The sequence below is a fragment of the Tamandua tetradactyla genome, chromosome 17, assembly GCF_023851605.1.
Source record: "Tamandua tetradactyla isolate mTamTet1 chromosome 17, mTamTet1.pri, whole genome shotgun sequence".
NCBI lineage: Eukaryota > Metazoa > Chordata > Mammalia > Pilosa > Myrmecophagidae > Tamandua > Tamandua tetradactyla.
The window spans coordinates 5,027,006-5,050,058 of NC_135343.1; the positions used below are offsets into that span (position 1 = coordinate 5,027,006).

Here is a 23,053-nt window from a genome sequence, read left to right on the forward strand (position 1 = left end):
TATACAAAAAAGGAATAAATTTCAAATCACATTGCCACATTAGTTGTAGAATAGATTTCAGAGTTTGGTGTGGGTTACAAATCCACAATTTTAGGTTTTTACTTCTAGCTGCTCTTAAGATACTGGAGGATAATAGTAATATCAATATAATGATTCAACAATTATACTAATTTACAAACCCTACTGTCTCTGTATAACTCCGCTATCATTTTTGATCTTTCTCCCACTTTTTAGGTCTATTTGGACTATGTCCATTCTAACTTTTTCATGTTGTAAGGTGCTGTCTATAATATGAGGTAAGGAGATTGGTCTAGCTGATGTTCTAGAGATACTGGCCCCTGTAGGTTTCAGGACTTATCTTGTTCAGGGCCTCATCTGGAGGTTGTAGGTTTCTGGAAAGTTACCCTAGTGCATTGAACCTTTGTAGAATCTTATATATTACCCTAGGTGTTCTTTAGGATTGGCAGAAATGGTTTTGAAGTTTTGTTTTGTTTTGTTTTTTGCACTGGCAGGCACCGGGAAGCGAACCCGGGTCTTCAGCATGGCAGGCATGAACTCTCATTGTGCCACCATCTCACACCCCAAGAATGGTTTTGGTTGGAGTTTGGCAAGTTTTGATAGGTAGCAATATCTAATTAAAGCTTGCATAAGAGTGATCTCTAGAGTAGCCTCTTGACTGTATTTGAACTCTCTCAGCCATTGATACCTTATTTGTTAGGCTTCTTTTCCCCCTTTTGGTCAGGATGGAATTGTTGATCGCATGGTGCTAGGCCCAGATTCATCTCTGAGAGTCATCTCCCATGCCGACAGGGAGACTTTCACCCTTGGATGTCTTGTCCCTCAAAGAGGGGAGGGAAATGATTTCACCTGCAGAGTTTGGCTTATTGCTAGTGAGGCCACATCTGAGCAACAAAAGAGGTCCTCCGGCATACCTATATAGGTAGGCCAGGCTTCTTGGCTATACACAGAAGGTTCATAAGAGCGAGCTTCAAGTTCAAGAGCTTCAAGTTCAAGTTCTTGGCTATACACATAAGGTTCATAAGAGCAAGCTTCAAGTTCAAGAGCTTCAAGTTCAAGGCCTATTGATTTGGGTGTCCCTAATGTTGATACAGTATCAGGGGTTTCCCTGTTGGTAAAGTTTAATAGTTGCATATTTTTTCTTCCATCCCTCAAGGGATTTTGCCAATGTTTTTTGTATGACTGGTTTTTTATTCAGTGTTTATCGTATCCTACAGAAATTATGTACTGAAAAAGTATTGTTAACTTAGTTTCTTCCTTTTTTTCAGTGTCGGAACCCATAGAATTAAGTGTTGCTGTAGAAGTTGTGGAAAAAGAAGTACCAGAAAAAGAAGACACACCACCTCCTGTTGAACCAGGCCAGTACCATTAGCTGTGATTGACTATTTAATTCCTATGAAACGGCCTGGATGTGTCAGAGCTGTCTCACAGTTACTGTTTTATATAGTTTAGGGAAATCAAATATCTGGTTGGACAGCCTTTTCTTCTCTCATTATAGTTCTTTCTTAGCATTTCCTGCTTTTAGAAAGGTTGAAGGTGAGACTAAATTTTATTCTCTTGAGTTATGTCGACAAAATTTTTGTAGCAGGGTTGGAAGGTTTTGAATTTCCTCAGGTTTTTTTCTGTATCAGTCAAAATCAGGTGGTACTGAGACCTAAAGTTCTTTAATGCTTCACAAGCAAATTTGAAAGCATATTTTATTAGAACGTTTTAAGAAGCATAAAAATTAGCTGCTTTTCAAACCTTCTTGAAGGTCACCTTCTATTTCCTAAATCAATAAGAATATTCAGTGTATTTGTTCTGTAGGGGTGTGTGTGTGCGCATGTGCGTGTGTGTGCGCATGTGTAGGGATTAGAGAAAGTCTCTGGCCTTTAAAAAAAATTTTTTTTTATTAGATCATTCATAGGTTTACTGAAAATTCATGCAGAAAGTCTGTCTCCCCTCCACCCCAACTATTTTTGGAGTGGTGGTGCATGGTCCAGGAATCGAACCCAGGTCTCCCACATGGAAGGCCAGCATTCTACCACTGAAACCCCCGTGTTGCACCTTCCATCCCTGTCCAATTAAAAACTGAATTTTTTAAGGTGAACATTGTTTTAATACATGAGATTGGAAATTGTTAGGAAAGCAAGGGGCTAAGTGGTAAAATCAAGACAAGACAACCCCCAGAATTTAAAGATATGAGTGGGAGTAGGGACAGCCTTGGAGGTTATCAAGATTTTACCGACACTGGTAAATAATATCATTAATACTTCTTTTCCTTACTTTTTTCTCTCATTCTCAGTATGATAAAGATTGTTCACCTGGGCTGACAACAGCTTAGTATTAATATGACAACATTAGAGAGATTCAGATTGATGTGATTAATAGCAGTTTACTGTTTTAGGTCATATTTGTACCACCAAAAACTATTGGTATTTTGGAGACTTACTTCTTTATGTCCTTTTCAGGATGAATTATCGAAAATTATTGGTGAATAATAATTATTGCAGGGAATAGATACCCCATGTCCCATGCTCATTTTTCTTTTATTTGAGAAGAGTTTTTTGCCTGTTTACATTTCCTTTAAAAGAGAGTTCTTATTAGTAAGGAGAGAATGCAATCATTAATATTATAAAAATGTGAAAAGGTAAAAATTTAGAAAAAATTTTAAATATGGCTTTCTGCTGATTTTGGGGGTTGTAAACCACTACCTTTAGTTCTTAATTTCAACTGGAGTTATGGTAGCTTTATACCTACAACTGTAGTATTTGGGTATATCTGCAAAGGTTAAAGCATAATTCTTATATATAAATACGGGTTTAAAGATAAAAAGGAGAGATATATGAAATTTCATTTTTCCTCAAGTAAGAACTGAGTATGTACCTGTATCCTTTTTCAGATTGTTAGGAATGTTTCAGTGTCTGGGTCTCTAATATTTCATTTACCTTAAATATGACATCTAGGTTAAGCTTAATATACCATAATCAAAATAGTAGGAAATTATGAAGCCTTTAGTAATAGTAAACTGGAATATGATAGCTACATTGAAAGACAGTTTTAAAGATACTGAAATTATGTATTTTTTTGCAGAATTAAAACATTTTCTTTTTATGTCAGTGTAATTTTCTTTTCTAAAAGCCTCATATTTCTTGGTAATTTCTGTCTTTATTGAAAAATTTTATTTACAGAAGAGGAAGAAGAAACTGAGGATGCTGGATTGGATGATTGGGAAGCTATGGCCAGTGATGAGGATAGAGAAAAAGGTGAATAGCTTATAAACACATATTGACAAATCCAGTGGTTATTTGAGATTTATATATTTACATGGGTAGTCAAATTCCTGATTATGAAATTTGGCCCTCTGAACATTCCTGCAGACAGGGACCAGTCTTGCTCCCTCTTTTACCATGATTATTCAGTCCTCACTGGCTTGTCATATTTGGAAGATAGTTAGAATCCATTGTTTCATAGTGATGATGTTTTGAGAAAAGTTGGGTTATTAAAGTTAGTCTACAAAAGTCTCTTGACCTAAAAATGTAATGCATATACAATAAGTATATTGTATATATACAATACAATAAGTAGTATCATTCCTAGTCCCTATGAATCTTGTGTTTTTCTTTGTCAGTTCTTCCTTTCCTTTATTGCTTAAATCTCTCCTCTCTTTGGGTTTAATTTGCTGTTTTTTTCCCCTAATTTCTTGAGATGCATGCTTGGCTCCCTGATTTTTTCAGCCATTTATATATATATATATATATAAAGCTATAATTTTTTCTTTAATCATGGACTCAGCCAGATTCTATAAATTCTGGTATGTTGATATTTTGTTTCCATTTTGATATCTGAACTGTACCAATGGTTTATTTAAAAGTATATTTCTTAAATTTCCACAAGTGGAGATTTCTTAAATATCTGTTTGTTGTTTCACTGGGTTCAGAGAATGTACATCAATCTTTTTAAATATATTGATGTTTTATAATTCAGCATATGTTAATTATCCTAAGTGTTTCACATGTGGTTGTAAAAACATATTCTGCAGTAGCTGGGTGCATTGTTCTAATTAGGTCAAATTAGCTGATCATTTTGTTCAAGTCTTCTGTATTTGCACTATTTTATTTTTTCTCTGTTAGAATGATCTATTTCTTCTGGAATTCTGTTAAATTTTGCTTTATATATTTTGAGGCTATCTTTTTAGTTGAGTACAATCATATTTTCCTGATGAATCGACTCTTATCATTGATGATCTGTAGTAATGCTTTGCATGTCCTTTATCTGATATTAATATAACTTCATCAGTTTTGATTTACACAAAACTATTGAAAATATATTAGTTTTAAGTTTAACATCTTACCAAGTCCTTTTTATTTGTTTGGCCTCTTTCTTTTTCCTCTCCTTTCTTTAGGATTGCTTGATTTTTGTTTTATTACATTCTGTTCTTCCATTTATTTATTTATTTATTTTTCTTTTTTTGCATGGGCAGGCTCAGGGAATTGAACCTGTGTCTCCAGCATGGCAGATGAGAACTCTGCCACTGAGCCACTGTTGCCCGCCCTCCTTCCATTTATTTTGAAGTTCTGTATTTTCATTTTGTTTTAGTGTTTACTTTGAAGATTTTTAAGATACATCATTGAAATGTGTATCTAATGTTACCTTCTTTCCAGACAGTACAAGGCCCTTCAACTACTTGAACTTTATCTATCCACTTCTCAATTTATGTATTATTGCATCCATTTCTTTTAATTTGACCTATATTTTAAATCCCATAATAATTTATTAATCTTATTTTTTACAGTCACTATTTATTTAGCTTTACCCACATATTTAGTATTTCATTGTGCTTCATTTCTTCCCGCATCCTGACGCTTTTATGAGGGATCATTTTCCTGCTATCTGAAGAATACATTTCTGCTTTTGCTTTTCTGAAAATGCCCTTATTTCATCATCATTCTTGAGGATATATTTAGTGGGTCAGGAATTCTAGGATGGGATTTTATTTATTTTAGCAATATGAAGGTATTATTTCCAAGTCTTGGCTTTTGTTGTTTTTGTTGAGAAGTCAGTAATCAGGTTAAATTTTATTTATTTCTGTGATTCTCAACAGTTTTATTATCATGAAATACCCAGAGTAGATTTCTTTTTATTTATTCTCCTTTGGACTTGTACAGCTTCTTGAATGTGTAGTTTGTTTTTATCTGTTTTGCCTTGTTATGAGCCATTATTTCCCTCAGGTACTCCAGTTGCACCTAGGATAGACCTTCTTACTAGACCTACCTATTTATCCTCTTTTCTGTATTTTTACCTTTTAAGTCGTTGTGATTCATTTGGGGTTGTTTTTTCTGATCTGTCTTCCTGTTCATTAATTTTTTCCTTAGCTGTTTCTACTCTCCATTAAGTTAACCTCCTATGTTTTCCAGTGTTAAAATTTCCATTTTACTATTTTTTATAGTTTCTGTTTCTTTTCTTAAATATCGCATCTTGTCTTTTGCTCCCAAAATGTTATAAGCATAGTTGTTTTAAAATTTGGTTTTATAACTTCATAATGTGGAACTGCTCAAAGTGTCTATATGCTGACTTTCCTCATGTGAATTGCTATCTCCTGCGATTTTTACTTTTATGTATTGTCCTGGGCATTATACTTGTTAAGTTGTATTAAGTAGTTTGAGGCCAAGGATGGTGTTATATTTCTCCAGAAAAGATTTATTTTTACTTTTGCAAGGAATTTGAAGGAAGTAGCAATATGAAATTATCTTATGCTGAATTCTGGATTGAGAATATCAGAAGGTTATCTACCAATCCTGGGTGTCCCCCAACTTCAGCTCTTCGGGATTTCACCCTTCATTGAGAATGTTCCCCAATGTCCAACCCATTCCTGCCTCTGAAATCCTTGGTAGGCTTGGACTCCCCGTATTTGGTTTCTGTCACTGAGGGATTGTTTAAAGCACTGCTTAGCATTCAGCACTGCTTAGCATTCCTCCAGAATCAGCACATAATCCCAAGGCTATAGTAGCACTAAACACTGGACTAGACTTACCTCACTGGATTTCTCTTCTCCCTTGGATCCTGGCTTAGTAATGCGTTTTTTGTTTGATTTCCCTGCCTGCTTCAGTATGAATTTATGCATTATGTTTTTATCCACTGTGAAATGACCAATCTTCACTATAGTATCAAAACACTTGGCAATTATGATGCAGGGAAACATTAATTACAATTAATAATATAATGACAGTAGTACTGTTTTATTAGTATACTTTCTGTATTATTATCCCTTACATTAAACTGTCTCTTTTTTGATATGCATATATCATTTTAACTTTCATTTATTTGAAAATCTATTTGTTTTCCTGAAAGAAGGGAACACAGTGCACATAGAAGTAAAAGAAAACCCTGAAGAGGAGGAGGAGGAAGAGGAGGAGGAAGAGGAAGAAGAAGAGAGTGAAGAAGAAGAGGAAGGAGAAAGTGAAGGCAGTGAAGATGATGATGAAGATGAAAAAGTTTCAGATGAGAAAGATATGGGAAAAACATTAGATAAAAAGACAAGTAAAGAAATGAGCTCAGAGTCTGAATCTGACTCTGATGATGATAGAACTAAAGAAGAAAGAGCTTATGACAAAGCAAAACGGAGGATTGAGGTATTTATTTTTCCCTTTCTCTTTATACCTTTCTTCCCAATTTCCTCTCTGTGCTCTATCATTACAACAGACACCATACTCTATAACTCAAGGATTTTATTGTGTCCTCCTTTTAAAAGTATTTTTTCAGAGCAGCCAGTGTTTTTTCCAGTTTTTGGTAATGTTTAAACATAATAGTCTTTGACACTATTGTAATTCAAGGACTTCACTCCCTTTCCTTAATCAGAATGGTGAATCAATGTTTTGTTTTGTTTTTTTCCAAATTTTAATTGCATGCTTTCACTTAAAGATATGCAGGGGTAGTCTGAGCAAATGCCCTTTAATTATAAATGTCAATTATGAGTTTTCCTTGCATATTTACATTAGTCAGTATGAGGCAACTGATCACTTTAATTTTTTTAATTTGGCGGATTGAAGAGGCTTTTATTTAGTAAAGACCATTTAATTAATGGGCTGTCTCTATTTTTCCTGCTTAATTCAGTAGACTTCCAGAGAAGGTTTTCTTTAGTTCCCTCAATTTAGCTTAAATAATCTGTTGAAAGTATTTTAGCTTGCTTGAGGATGCTAAACTATTTTAAAGCTAAAAACTATTTTAACTTTCTTTTTTTCTTCATCTTTTCATGTATTAATGCAATTTTTTCAGTTTTTTTGTTTTAAACCCTATATTATTGTTTACTTTTTCCATCTCTAAGGTCCAAATAGGGATAAATATAGTGAATTACCAAAGCACTAAAAAGGTTGATAGTTCTAAATTAGGATTTATTTACCCTGGCACTATTGACATTTTAGATCAGAAAATTCTTTGTTGTGGGGGTCTTCATTGTAGGATGTCCTTGCCGTGTGCTCTCTTGATTTCAGTAGCATTCTCCTCCCTTCTCCCAGGTATAACGACTTCTTCCCAAAGCATCTTCTCAAACCAGTTTCCTTGCTTTGTACCCATGTTCAAGAGACTAGTGAAATACCTGTACTGTTTGGTGATTTTAAAACAAACAATAACATATATACAGAAGAAAATAAAGATTATCCCATCATCCCACCCCTCACCCTCCCCCAGGTTTGTTAATAGTTCTGTCAATGAGATTAAAGTTTTTAAAATGTTTAAAAATAATTTAGGTAATAAATTTTATAGATACATGTTTTTTTTTTAAGATAACAACATGCTGTGGACTTCTTGTTTTTTATGTACGTTTTTAAATTAGAGAAGTTGCCTGTTTAGAGTAAGTTGATGCAGAAGGTATAGAGCTCTCATACCCTGCCAGTTTTCCCCTTCACCCTATTACAATTGATGAAACAATATCATATAATTATACCATTAACCATATCCATAGCTTACATTAGTGTTCACTGTTTGTGTTGTATAGTCCCATGGTTTTAAGAATTTTTTCATTCTAGTAACATGCACAAAACCCCAAATTTCCTTTCAACCACATCCGAATACATAGTTCAGTACTGCTAGTCATGTTCACAAAGTCGTGTCCCATTACAACTCTACACTACCAAAACTATTCCATCACCCTGAACAGGAATGCTGTACCAATTAAGTATTAACACCCCCTTCCCTGCCCCGCCCCGGCCCCTAGCGAACTATATTCTAGTTTCTGACTCTAGAGATTTGTTTATTGTCATTATTTAAATCACTGATACCATACAATATTTGCCCCATTATGTCTGGGTTATTTCAGTCAATGTGGTGTCTTCAAGGTTCATTCATGTTATCACATGCATCACAACTTCATTCCTCTTTACACTGGGTAATATTCATTGTATGTATTTATACATTTTGTTTATCTGTTCATGTACCGGTGGATACTTGGCTTACTTCCATCCTTTGGCAATTGTGAATAATACCACTATGGACATCAGTATGCAAATATCTGAGTCCCAGCTTTCAGTTCTTTTAGATATATACCTAGAAGTGGGATTGCCAGGTCATATGGTAATTCTACCTTTGACTTTCTGAGGGACTGCAAAAATGTTTTCCATAATTGATGTCCCATTTTACATTCCCACCAGCAGTGAATGACTATTCTTATTTCTTCACATGCTCTCCAACATTTGTTTTCTCTTTTTTTAATAGTGGCCGTTCTGGTAGTTTTGAAATGGTACCTTGTGATTTTTTGATTTGCAAATCCCTAATGGCTAATGATATTGAGAATTTTGTCATGTGCGTTTTGATCGTTTTCTTCTATGGAGAAATGTCTATTCAGGTTTTTTTGCCCAGTTTTTAACTAGGTTGTTTGTCCTTTGTTAAGCTGTAGAATTTCTTTATATATTTTGAGTATTAAACCGTTATTGGATATGGGAGTTCCAAATATTTTCTCCCATTCTGTAAATCATCCTGTACTGTCATGGCAAAACTAATTTTGATGAGGTCCCATTTATGTATTTTTTTCTTTTGTTGCTCATGCTTTTGGTGTAATGTCTAAGAAACCATTGTCTAATACAAGGTCCTAAAAATGCTTCCCTATACTTTTTTTCTGGGAGTTTTATAGTTTTGGTTTTTATATTTAGGTCTTTGATACAGTTTGAGTTGATTTTTGTATATGGTGTGAGGTCAGGGTCCACCTTCATTTGTTTGCGATGTTCTGTTTTTGCCCAGCACCATTTGTTGAAGAGAGTTTTCTTTTCTGTTTTGAGTGATCTTTATCTGCTTGTCAAGTCAGCTGATCATGAATGTGCGAGTTGACTTATGAGTTCTCAATTCATTTCCATTGGTTGTTGCTTATTTTTTTTGATATGCTTTTATTGTGTGTTTTTTCTCTGTTGGCTTAGAAAATACTTGTTTCTTTAATTTCATATATTAGTGTTTATTGTTGAAATTATAACATGCAACGTTGATATAACACAGTTTCATGATAATCGGTACATATTATTCTCCTGAATATCACAGCACCACACTATCTTGATTACTATAGTTTTACAGTAAGCTTTGAAATTGGTAAGTCTTCCAAATTTATCTTTTCAAGATAAATGTTTTTCTATTTTTGGTTGCTTGCTTTTCCATATGAATTTTAGTGTGAGCTTTTCAGTTTTTGCTGGGATTTTGATAGGGACTGTGTTGAATCTATAGATCAGTTTTGGAGAGATTTGACATTTCGATGATATTGACTCTTCTAATGCATGAGAATGATCTAAGCTCTTTCTCTGTGTTTTATTTGGGTATTGGTTAATTTCTCTCATCAGTGTTTTGTAGTTTCCAAGATATAAGCTTTGCAATTTTTAAAAAATGTATTACTTAGTATTTTATTTTTTTGATAAAATTTTCTCAATTTTGTTTTATCATTCATTGCTAGTTCAAGAAATGCTGGTTTCTATAAAATGACATATCCTGCAAATGTGCTAAAAATAGGTGTTTGTGGGTTTTTTTAAAGGATATTTTACAAAAAGGATCATATCAACTATGAAAAAAGAAAATTTTATTACTTCCTTTCTAGTCTTTGTCTTGTTTCTTTTCTTGCCTTATTGCCTTGAGTTGAATAGAGTGGATATCCAATATTTTGAGGAAAGCATTCAGACTTTAAACATTAGCTGTAGGTTTTTTATGGATACCTTTTTATCACTTTGAGGAAGTTCCCTTCTATTTCTAAATTGTTTGATAATTTTTTTCATGAATGGGTATTGAATGATTTTACATGTTTGTAAAGATGATTTTTTTTCTTTATCATGTTAATATATGGTATATTCTTTACTACCATATAGGTTCATTTCCACCGCCTGCCTGCCATTGTGTTATCTTTTAAGTGTTTTTTTTTTTTTTTGCATAGGCAGGCACTGGAAATCGAACCCGGGTCTCTGGCATGGCAGGGGAGAATTATGCCACTGAGCCACTGTCACACCACCCTGTCTTTTATTTTGATTATATCTTTATATATTATAGGTTCCCGTAATTTTTTTGTTGTTAGAGAAGCTTTATGTTTACAGAAAGATCATGCAGAAGATACTGAGTTCCCGTATAATGCTTCTCACATGCACAGTTTTTCCTATTAATACTTTGCATTAGTGTAGTTCCTTTGCTACAACAGATGAGAATATTACTCTAATTTTTCTGTTAATTACAATACATAGTTTATATTAGGGTTCATGCTTTGTAGTATTTACCACAATTATTTACAAACAGACCTGTTTTCTTTTAAGTTTTTATTCTGGTGACATATATATATAACCTAAAATTTTCCCTTTTAGTCACATTCAAATGTATTATTCAGTGTTACTAATTACATTCATAGTGTCTTGCTACCACCATCACCATTTATTACCAAAACTATTTTCCATTGTCCCAAACAGAAAGTTTTTACCAATTAAGCTTTAACTCCCTATTCCCTATCCCCAGTCCAGCTTCAGATAACCTTTATTCTAGTTTCTGACTCTATGAATTTGCTTATTTTAATTAATTCATATCAATGAGAATATATATAGTATTTGTCATTTTGAGTCTGGCTTTTTACTCAACTTGATATTTTCAAGGTTTATCCTACCATTCAGTTTCTCTTTTTTGTTGGTAATCAAAACTTCTTAATAAATAACTGAGGTATAATTTACATACCAGGTGTTAACTGTAGAGTCCAATTTACTGAGTTGAACAACCATCACCATAATCCGTCTTTAGAATAGTACCATCACCCTAAAAAGTTTCCTTTGCTGGTTTATAGTTAATCACCATTCCCACCCTCACCCTAGGCAACCACTGATCTATTTTCTGCTTCTGTTAAGTTTGACTCCTGGAATTTCATATAAATGGATCGATCATACAATAGAATTTCAACAATAGAATTATTGTTTTATGAAGTCCTTTAAATCAAGAGAAGACAGTTGAAAATATACATTTCTACTTTTATATTTATCTATATAATTATTCATATCGGTCCTCTTTTTCCTTAATGTGGGTTCAGATTACTATATGGTGTCACTTTCAGCCTGAAAAACTTCCTGTGGTAGTTCTTACAATGCTGATCTGCTAATGGTGAATTCTTTAGTCACTGTTAAATCTGGGAATTTGTTTATTTTGCCTTCAGTTTTTAAGGATAATTTTGCTGCATACAAAATTTTTGGTTAACAGTTTTTTTCATTCAGCACTTTAAATATGCTATCCCGTTGTCCCCTTGTCTGTTGTTTCTGATCAGAAGTCAGTTTAATCTTACTGGGGTTCCATTGTTCATGACAGATGATCTTTGTCTTGTTGCTATGAAGCTTTTGTTTTTGATTTGGCTTTCAGCAGTCTGTGATAGCTCTAGGTATGGATTTCTTTTGGCCTTTATTTCTCCAGATATTTTTTTTCTACCTCTTTTTCAGTCTTCCTTCTTTCAGGTCTCTAATTAATGAACATTGGTGCACTTGATTGTGTCCTACAGGTTTCTGAGGCTGTATTCTTTTTTTTAAAAAAATTATTTTCTTTCCATTGATCAGATTGATAATCTCTATTAATCTGTCTTCAGGTCCTCTTAATTCTTTGTTTTGCCAGCTCAGATGAGCTGTTGAACCTCTCTAGTGAGTTGAATTTATTTAACTTTTAAACTCCAACATTTCCACGTGTATTTTTAAAAAATGATTTGTTTCTTTTTGTTGATATGCACTATTTGATGAGTCATAATCATCGTTATCACATTTTCCTTTTTTCTTTAATTTGACATGGTTTATTTAAACTCTTTGAACATATTTATAGTAGCTGCTTTCAAATGTTTGGAAGGTTCAATATCTGGACCCCTCATGGACAGTTTCTCTAGAAAAGGTCTAAAATAAGACCTTTTCCAGTTATAGGTCTTATTTTCCTGTTTCTTTTCATTAAAATTTTTTTGTTGACAAATGGACATTTCAGATGATACGTTGTAGCAAGTTTAATTTCTGCTGGTCCCCACAAGAGTGGTGGTAGTAAGTATATTTGTTTGCTTGGTGAATCCTATGGACAAATTTGGTGGAATCCGTTTCTCCTGTAGTATAACAACTGCTGATGTTTCTTTACAAAAATTTTTTTATTTTTTAAGTCTTGTTTTTATTTTCAAACCTGGCTTTCTAGGGATTCCATGTGGGTCAACTTGTCTAGTTAGCCAATGATTTGGTCAGTTGTGGTTAAAGACCTTGGGCAGTAAGACTTCTACCTTTTGAGTGTGGCTTAAGGAATAAATTCAAATTTAGGTCAGTTTACTAGTCTGCTTTAGTATGCATTTGCAAGGCCCCCTGTTAAGTCAGGAATGGGTGGCTCAAGAAGGACCTCTCTGGTCCTTTCTTTCTTGTTTCCACAGCCTTTCACATCAATACAGCCTTCCAGCCCACCGGAGACAAGTGGAATCCTTGGAGAGTCTCCCTATTAAATTTGTGGCTGATCTTCCAGGTTATTGCTTGCCCCAACAGGATTGAGAGCTTAGTCTTTGCCATGAGCCTTTCCTTTGTGTGATGAGATCACTGTTGATTTTGCCAGTGCCCAATGTATAACCTCCGCAGTCTCACTAACCCAGGCCTGCTTAGTGAGCTGTAGGAGTGGGTCGAAGGTGATATATAGTCCCAGTTTAAAATTCCACAGACATTCATTGCTTTTACCAAGGATCAGTAAACTTTCTTCAAATAAATGTTTTTCAGTTTATTTGCTTTTGGCCAGTTCCCATGATCTTTCTATGGTTGTTTTTTTTTTTTTTTTCACTATTTTGCATCCACGTTTATCATTGTTTTTTGAAGAAAGGATTTGCCAAACCCCTCATTCTGTCATTCAAGAAGTCCCTTAGCACATTTAACTTTTATTTTTAAAAGTTCTATTTTATATTCTGTTTTATAGAAGGATCCTAATTTAACTGCATGGTTCTAAAATCTTGATGTGTTTTAGAATTTGATGAACTTCCTCCCAGACTTCCTGAATCAGAATCTTGGTCATGGATAAGGGTCTCTGTCCAACTGAGTCTTAGTCAGCCAGATAGTTATCAGCCATGGTGTTTGGAAAACACTCATTATGAAATCCTGTACTGAAGAACATTAAGTTGTTAATAATTTTTCACTATTATAAACTATGCTGCACTGAACAAATACTTTTATTTTAACGTCTGTGACTTGTCCGATTACTGCTTCAAGGTAAATACTGAGAGGTGGAATTTCTGCATCTAAGTCTGTACACTCTGCCCTCCAGAAAAGCTTAACAATTTCAGCAAGTGTGGGAAACAGTTTCAACCACCACAAATCCTAATTAAAGTCATGATGTTCAGGTTTGAGTTTGATACCATGGGATTGTCTGTATTTCTCTTAGTAAATAAGTCCTACTTCAGGCTCACTTCTGCAGTTCTTAAAAATTTTTCATTCCAGGGTCAGTTCCTACCAGTGTTTAGTGCTAGAAATGAAAGTAAGGGTCTTGTATATAAAATGGATTTTACCCGGTACAGTAATTAGGTTTAGGGGTCCACTTGGCCATGTTGATGATGCCTAGTTATTCTGTTGCTGTGGCCTTAAATCACATGTGAAATTCCTCTGTGGCTGATTACATCTTCAGTCTGCTAAGGAGAGTGGCTTCTGTGATGAGTGAGGTTTATTTAGTTGGGGGCTTAAAAGAGAGAGGTCAGAAGAGAACTCAGCAGAACTCAGCACAGCCCAGCACAACACAGCTCAGAGCCAGCTCAGAACCAGATCTTGGGAGATACAGTAAGGAACCACCTTAGGGAAAGTTGTTTGAACCCAGAAGCCAAGAGAGAAGCCTTGCAGATGTTGCTATGTGCCTTCTAGTAACTGAATAAATCCCCTTTATAAAAGCCAATCCATCCCAGGTGTTTTGCATTCCATCAGCCTTAGTAAACTAAAACACCTGGAATGTGGCTTTGTGAATGATATTTCTTCAGGGTTTTGATCAAAGTCCACTTCATCTGCATACTATTTTACTATACTTGAAAGGTAGTCATTTTGAAGAAGGACTATATATTTAACTGGCAAGTATTTTTGTTTGGTTATCAGAAAACTGATATTTTGGTATATGCTACAGAGAAAACATTTTGATTCAAGGAAAAGCTTTTCTCACAATTATTAGTATACAAGGAAGTGCTAATGTATTGGAATAGCAGTAAGTGTCACTGGATTTATTTATGCAGAGACTTAGTAAGGAGCCTCCTAATTGAGGAGGTTTATTGTATTTGCCCACTGGATGAAGTTTGAAATAAATTCCTTTAAGAAACTTTACTATTCTTAGGTACTAATAAATGTTTTGTAATGTAATAGAATATCTGTATTATACTATATGGTAAGTATGATAGAATATCAAATTGATTATATTCTGTTAAATTAGCTGTATGTGAAGGTGTTCAGAAAGTTTGAGCTGAACCTATACCATTCTTATTCATATTTAACAGTGCAACTCTGAAATCTCTTTTAAACAGATTTTTCCTTGTCAAAGTTGCTGTGATAGGATTTAGATTGTAAAATTTACATTATAAAATTAATTACATGTAGTCATGTCAACATAGGACTTGGATCCAGGTTGTGGATTCTATTAAATAATGACAGTGAGGGCTTGAAAAGATATTTAATTTTTTTGTTGTCATTTCATTTCTAGAAACGGAGACTTGAACATAGTAAAAATGTAAATACAGAAAAGTTAAGAGCCCCTATTATCTGTGTACTTGGACATGTGGACACAGGGAAGACAAAAATTCTGGATAAGGTGAGAATGTTTTATGAATTGATATAATTTTTAAACAGCTTACTTTTAATTTTTTTAATAACCTAACTTTCTAATTAGGTTTTTTTAAAAAAGCTAATAAAAGCTATAGCATATATAGACAATTCTGTTTATAATAAATTGCTAATTTCTTAGTACTTTTGCTTCTGTCTTTATTACAAAATAAAAATCTGAATTTGCTGTTTTCTCACAGCTCCGCCACACGCATGTTCAGGATGGTGAAGCAGGTGGTATCACACAGCAAATTGGGGCTACTAATGTTCCTCTTGAAGCTATTAATGAACAGACTAAGATGATTAAAAATGTAAGTAGGCTTTTTCACATCAGTGTTTTCATCTCTAACAAAAGTTAAGATACAAGCTATTTCAAACAAAAAAAGCACAGATTGTCAGATACCTATATGCTTACTGTTCAGAATTAATATAGGTTAATATGTAGATAACATATAGCATTACTTTGCTTTAGATCTTCCTTTTCATGAAAATAGCATTATATATTGTAGGAGCCCTTACATACCAGTTCCTTTTCTCTCTCTCAGAGGTATTTCTTCTGACTGCAAACTTTGCCTTATCAATTGTTCGGGTACTCATTGATAATATGTATAGGAAAGGCAGAATAAATGCTTGATCCTGTACCTTTATTTACCAACCTTTAAAGTAAAGAATGGCCACTATATAGCATTACTTTGCTTTAGATCTTCCTTTTCATGAAAATAGCATTATATATTGTAGGAGCCCTTACATACCAGTTCCTTTTCTCTCTCTCAGAGGTAAGCACTGTTCTGAAGTTAGAGGCTCTCACTCCCTTCCTTCTGAGACTTTTACCATGCATCTCCATCTTTAAAAATTCTGTTTGGGCTTCTACTCCTTTTTTTTTTTGGTTAACATTTTTACTGTAAAATATAACATATATACAAAGCAAAGAAAGAGAAAACAGTAATTTTCAAAGCAGACATCAACAAGTAGTTATGCCCAGAGTTTGTCTTGGGCCACCATTCTACCATCTCAGATTTTTCCTTCTAGCTGCTCCAAAACACTGGAGGCCAGAAGAAATGTTAATATAATGATTTGGTAGTCATACTCGTTTGTTAAATCCTATTTTCTATGTTATGCTTCCTCCTCCTCCTCTAATCGCTCTCCCAATCTATAGGGATCTTTGAAGGAGTGTTGATACTAAAGGATAGGAGGATATAATCAATTGATAATCTTGGAGAGGCTGGTCCCTCTGGGTTTCGGGATTTATCTGACCTGGGAACCCTCCAGGAATTACAGGTTACAAGAAGGCAAACTTAGCTCCACTCCTTTTTCTATCAAATTGATTACATTTTCCTTATTTCCCTTTTATCTCTAAATTGTTTGGGATAACATAAAATCACGTAAGACAGATGTAAAGCTTAAGAAATCATTACAGTACAAACACCTTTTAAAGTGTAACCTGTGTCGAGAAAGAGAATGTAGATGCCTCAGAAGCCCTTTACATGTCCCTTCCCAATAAAAACACTTTACTTCCACCCAAGAGTAAGTTTTATGGTGATATTCCACCCCTCCTTTTTCTTTTATGTCTCAGGGGTTGCACAATGGTGGTGTTCTAATGCTATCATTTATCTTCCTTTATTTATTGTATTTCTTCTGACTGCAAACTTTGCCTTATCAATTGTTCGGGTACTCATTGATAATATGTATAGGAAAGGCAGAATAAATGCTTGATCCTGTACCTTTATTTACCAACCTTTAAAGTAAAGAATGGCCACTATAGTTGTGTTTTGTATTATAATGAACTCTAAATGGATTTAAATGTATTTACTGTTTTTCTGTCCATTTCAGTTCCATTATTGATGCTGAGATTATCCTATCTTTGCCCATTGGTTGGCTACTTTGTGTTTTGGATACAGTTATAGTAGTATTAGTCTTTATTTGAATCCACACTGTCTTGCGTAGTAGGATGTTCCATTATCATCTTACACATTTTTGCCCCAGGCCTGAAATGGTCATTTCTTTAAGAAATCCTGATAAGTTTTCATGGAAATTGGCTTTAAGTTCCACACTCTGGACACTGGTATATATGGATGGAGTTAGGAAATTTAAAAATGTGTGTGCAGGTGTGTGTGTAGAGATAAAATCCTTGTTGTTTCATATTGATATATTTAATTCATGTTTAGGATTTCAAATATTTACTTAACCTCTTCCTAATTATATTTTTCTTTCTCTTTCTTCCCCCTCTCCCCCCAAATTGAGAATCCTGGGTGTCAAGGACACCAGGGTTGATAGAATTAGAATATCATAAAATTACTCATTTGCTTTAATCCTTATTACACACATAACATTCTCAGAATAGCAGCACCAACACTACCATCTATGTGGCTCCTGAAACAGTTTTTAAAAATTTTTGTGTATGCTTTTCCCATTCATTCTCTCTCCTTTTGTTTTCTTTTACTGTAGCATTTATAATTAGGGTCCATCCAAGTCAGGAGAAAGAAATGACACAGTTACTTGTACAAGGAAGTTTGGTATAAAAAAAAATTAAGGGTTAGTTTCCCAGAGCCTGCCCATGCCAAAAAAAAAAAAATAATAATTAAGGGGACTGGAGTAATGGTGGATTTGGTAAGAGGGGAGAAAAAGACAATTTTAAAGGATACCCTAGAGTTGAAGGGAGGGTATCCAGCAAAGGAACATACTTGGAAGACAGGATTCTTTTCAAGGATGGGTTTCAAACATCATTGGAGAGCTATGGTTGATGCCCACTCGTTAGTGGAAAAGTACCCTGGGCCTTCTTAGGCCAGAGCTGGCCCACAGTCACAGGCTCAGGCTGACAGGCAGAGAACCATCTGCTGAAGCACCAGTAGACTTGGCCAAGAAGCTGCCCCCAGCTTTCTGTTGACTTGCTGGAAAGTCAGCAAGGGGTCCCATCTGGATTCCTGGATAGGTGCTGAGAAGCTGCCCAGGGAGGAGACTTTTGCTGCTGACTCACTGGGAATTGATCATTAGGAAATCACTGGCAGTGGAACTTGTTTGTTTCATTTCCTCTGAATTGTGTAATGCTACTGAATTTGTGGCTCAAAGCACTTCACAGGGAGGTGCTGCTTATTGCAGGAGGAATATCATTCTCCCAGTTGGGGATGGTTTGCTAAGGGAAGCTGGAAAAGTGCTGCTTGTTGATATCATAAGAGCACTACCCAAAAGAGCCACTAAAACTGCAGGAACCTACGATGAGCACACCAGAACCTGGAAAAGAAAAATCCCTTACTTGTCCAGTATCCCTCCAGCACCCTCTACAGACAAGGTTTAACATTGTTAGCTGGTAAAGGAAAATTATTTATAAAGCCCAGTTCCATTATTATAGAGCACATGAAAGTGGTGAATCTGGAATGAGAAGCAATAAACGCAGCATATATGTTAGTCTTTCTTTATTTCTTGTTTAGTTTTAGTACTGCATGTAAAAGAGTGGATGTGCTTGTCTGTGCGGTTTTTATTTAGTTTATTATGAGCTTAACATCCATAAAGCTCATTTTCTAGTAGATTCCTGAAGAAGAAATCATGGAAATAATACTCCTTGAATTTTTTGAATATTGAGTTATTTCATGGTCTTTTTTTTTTAATTTATTAATTAAAAAAATTAACAACAAACAAAAATATTAGCATTCTATTTCATGGTCTTTTAATAGTCAGTTGGCTTATGTAAAATCATTGGTTTGTGTCTTCTTCCCTAAAATATCTTAAATTCCAGTTTCTTGTGCATAAAATATTGCTGTTCACATTTGATCACAACCTGCTGTTCTTGTTTGATGACAAGTTGATTTTCATCTTATAAGTCATTTGGTCTTTTTTTGCATCATGTTGGTTGTTCTGAGTTAATTTTCCAGTTATGTGGTATTCTATTTCAGTGTGTCATTTTAAGTCTTTATTTCAGGACAGTTTTCTTGAATTATTGTTTTTAGAATTTGTTCAAATTCTTTGCTTTGTTATTTTTCAAGGATTTCAATTAGACATCTGAGAGACACTTTCTTTTAAATCCTTTTGAAATCTTTTCTTGTTTTTAGAACTTTACTCCTTGCCATGCTTTCTTTTCCTTGAGGCATAATCATTTGTTTTTTTTTTTTTTCATGCTTGTGTTCATTCTAGTTAACTCTTCATTTCTGAAGTGATTTTTTTTTTTTTTAATTTCTAATTCTTTGCTTTTATATCTTCACATAATCCATTCTTCCACTTTCTCTTTTTGGAGTTCCTTTTAGAAAAGTCACACATTTTCATTCTCTCCTTATTTCATGTCCTTCATTTACTACTTAAGTAACTTTAATGCATTTATTTCTGCTAGTGGAAGGTCTTCTGGGAATACTAATCCTTCTGTTATATCTTACTCTGTTAATATGGATTATTTCCTCTGATTTTGTAAGTTTTTTGAGTGCTCATCTTTGCATGAGAGTTCTTATGTTCTCTTTTGTTTTCCAGCAGGAGGGCTATGTGCTCTAGTTTTTTGAAGTTTTTTAATATAGCTCTTTTACATTTGTTCCTGTTAACTGCCCCTTTGGGATTTCATCAGCCTAGGAGCTAATTTTTCCTTTCTTGGTTTGATAGCTGTGTACCATCTGGGTGGTATAAATTCAACAAAGGCTTAGAGGTATGATTTTTAAAAGAAGACTTGCCATCCCTCTTGAGCTAAATTAGAGAGTACTTTCTGTTTTGTTTTAATGTTTTTGGTGATAAGGGGGTTAAACCCTTCCAGGTCATTGCTTTTTAGGCAGGATTCTAAGTTCCAGCTGCCAGCATCTAATGGGCCCAAAACCATGAATTCTGTCCTGCTTGAATAATAAGCTCCAGTTCCTAGATGTTACAATTTATATTGCCCTCTCTCATTCCCTTAGGAATGACCATTCACTTGGATGCTCATTTCTCTGGCTCCATAGTCTCTCTTCATTTCTGTCTAGTACATGGGGATTTTCCATTTGTGCCATACCATATAATCTACATTTTATTTTGGTTATATTTCATCTAGCATTTCTATGTGTTAGTAATTGGAGGCTTATCCACCATGTTGCCAGAACTTGAAGTCTCCTGTTATATTTTAGAACAGTGTTAAAGAGCAAGATTTTTTATTAGGCCTGTATTCAAGTTCTTGGAATAACTTGTATGACAAATGATTGTAAAGCTTTGTTTGTAATCAAGACACTGAAATGAAAATTTTTAATTAATGGTACTCACTAAGTGTTGATTTAAGACCATCAGAATGCAAATTTGAAACATTTTACATTTGAGTAATTTATCATAGATCAGGAGATAAATTTTTGACAAATCATTTCAAGATTAATGAGAACTATAGATAAACATTGTAAAAGGTTTTTTTTTGTTTGTTTGTTTTGGGGGTGTGTATATGCGTGTAACTTGTTGGTTAGTACTTTAGGTTAAAAGAGAATGTTAAATGAGTTCTCTTGTAATGTTCACATCCATTTATGTACTTTTATTCAGAAAATCAGGTATTTATGACCTGATTTGGATAATGCAGGATATGAATTTCTTCTTTAAAATTTAGTTGATGTGATACATATTCTTTGATATATTTGAGAGTTTAGACTCACTTTCAAATTTGACCAGTTACCTCTTTTTAAAAATAGTTATAAGAAAATTGGGGCCTAGCTTGTAAGCTCTTATAGCAATCACATTTAGTTCGGAGCTGTGAATGTTATTTCTAGGTTTTGAGATGCTGTGCTATATATGAATAACTTGATTTCCCTGGAACTTTGGCTACCTGTGTGAAAACTAAGACTCAGAGTTTGGAGTTCTGCAGCTCTGAATGTCAGCATTGCTACATAGAACAACTGTGAAGGGAACCAAAAAAGAGATCAGGCTTCAGTTAAGATGCGAACAAAGCTAATCAGATTAGGACTGAGGTGAATCAGAATACAGGGGTAAGGATGACATTGTCTATATTTTAGAACTTCACTGACTGTATGAGACCAAAGGAAGAGAGGTTAGTTTTGTCCAAAACCTATATTTTCTGTAGCACATAATCTAACTCAACCTGGCTGGAGAGCCCTTTTTTTTTTTTTTAAATTTTTTTATTAATTAAAAAAAAATTACAAGAAAGAAACACAAACATTCCTAATATATGATCATTCCGTTCTAAATATATAATCAGTAAGTCACAATATCATCACATAGTTGCATATTCATCATCATGATCATTTCTTAGAACATTTCCATCAGTTCAGAAAAAGAAATAAAGACAACAGAAAAATAAAATGAAAACTGAAAAAATAAAAATAGAAAAATTATATATACCTTTACCCCTCCCTTTCATTGATCACTAACATTTCAAACTAAATTTATTTTAATATTTGTTATCCCTATTATTTATTTTTATTCCATATGTTCTACTCATCTGTTGACAAGGTAGATAAAAGGAGCATCAGACACAAGGTTTTCACAATCACACAGTCACAATGTGAAAGCTGTATCATTATACACTCATTTTCAAGAAACATGGCTACTGGAACACAGCTCTACATTTTCAGAGAGTTCCCTCCAGCCTCTCCATTACATCTTGACTAACAAGGTGATATCTATTTAATGCATAAAAATAACCTCCAGGATAATCTCTTGACTCTGTTTGGAATCTCTCAGCCATTGACACTTTATTTTGTTTCATTTCACTCTTCCTCCTTTTGGTCGAGAAGGTTTTCTCAATCCCTTGATGCTGAGTCTCAGCTCATTCTAGGATTTCTGCCTCACGTTGCCAGGAAGGTCCACACACCTGGGAGTCATGTCCCACGTAGACAGGGGGAGGGCGGTGAGTTTGCTTATTGTGTTGGGTGGAGAGAGAGGCCACATCTGAGCAACAAAAGAGGTTCTTTTGGGGGTGACTCTTAGGCCTAATTTTAAGTAGGCTTGACGTATCCTTTGTGGGGTTAAGTTTCGTATGAATAACCCCCAAGACTGGGGTCTCAGCCTATAGCTTTGGGTGTCCACACTACTTGTGAGAATATCAAGAATCCAACTTGGGGAAATTGAATTTTCCCCCTTTCTCACCATTCCCCGAAGGAGACTTTGTAAATGCTTTTTTATTTACTGTTCAAATCACTCTGGGATTTATTGGGGCATCACTCTGGACAAACCCACAAAATCTCATGTCCTACTGAAGGTTCCATGTACTTCTGGTGTTCAGTTAAGCTGTCTACATAAGTTATATTAGGAAATGCACTAGTCAAAATATAAATTTTGTACCAAATAAACATTTTTTGCTTTAGTCTCACACATAAGTTGAAATTTTAAAATATTAATTACCATCTATTTTCAGCACCCTGCAGTAATGACATTCCTTTGTTCTTCCTCATACAAAAACATTTTTAAAATTTGTACATGTAGTCACTATCATTATACACTCTAGGCATTCCTAGATTATACCGTTGTCTGTTTGTCTCTCTGATTTCATTTGCGCTCCCAGCCCTCCTTCCTCTATCGTTCTCACATTCAGCTTCATTCAGTGTTTTAACATAATTGTATTACAGTTAGGTAGTATTGTGCTGTCCGTTTCTGAATTTTTATATTCAGTCCTGTTGCACAATCTGTACCCCTTCAGCTCCAATTACCCAGAATCTTACCCTATTTCTATCCAGTTCTCTAGGCACCAGTATCTTACCCTATTTCTATCTCCTGATGATCTCTGTTACTCTCTAAGTTTATTCACTAATGTCAGTTCTTATCAGTGAGACCATACAGTATTTGTCCTTTGTGTTTCTGGCTGATCTCACTCAGCATAATGTCCTTAAGGTCCATCCATGTTGCATACTTCA

General features: G+C 34.5%; 1 protein-coding gene across 2 annotated transcripts in view; it reads left to right on the forward strand.

Annotated features, from left to right (window-relative positions):
- EIF5B (eukaryotic translation initiation factor 5B) overlaps positions 1-23,053 on the forward strand; it is a 141,295-nt gene that overhangs the window by 97,447 nt on the left and 20,795 nt on the right. The window contains exons 8-12 of one of the 2 annotated variants that reach the window (XM_077133869.1): positions 1,287-1,376; positions 3,189-3,263; positions 6,349-6,629; positions 15,145-15,252; positions 15,464-15,574. In XM_077133869.1, coding sequence (XP_076989984.1) covers positions 1,287-1,376; positions 3,189-3,263; positions 6,349-6,629; positions 15,145-15,252; positions 15,464-15,574 — 665 coding nt within the window. The remainder of the gene's footprint in view (positions 1-1,286; positions 1,377-3,188; positions 3,264-6,348; positions 6,630-15,144; positions 15,253-15,463; positions 15,575-23,053) is intronic. The other variant, XM_077133870.1, reaches the window with a different exon arrangement.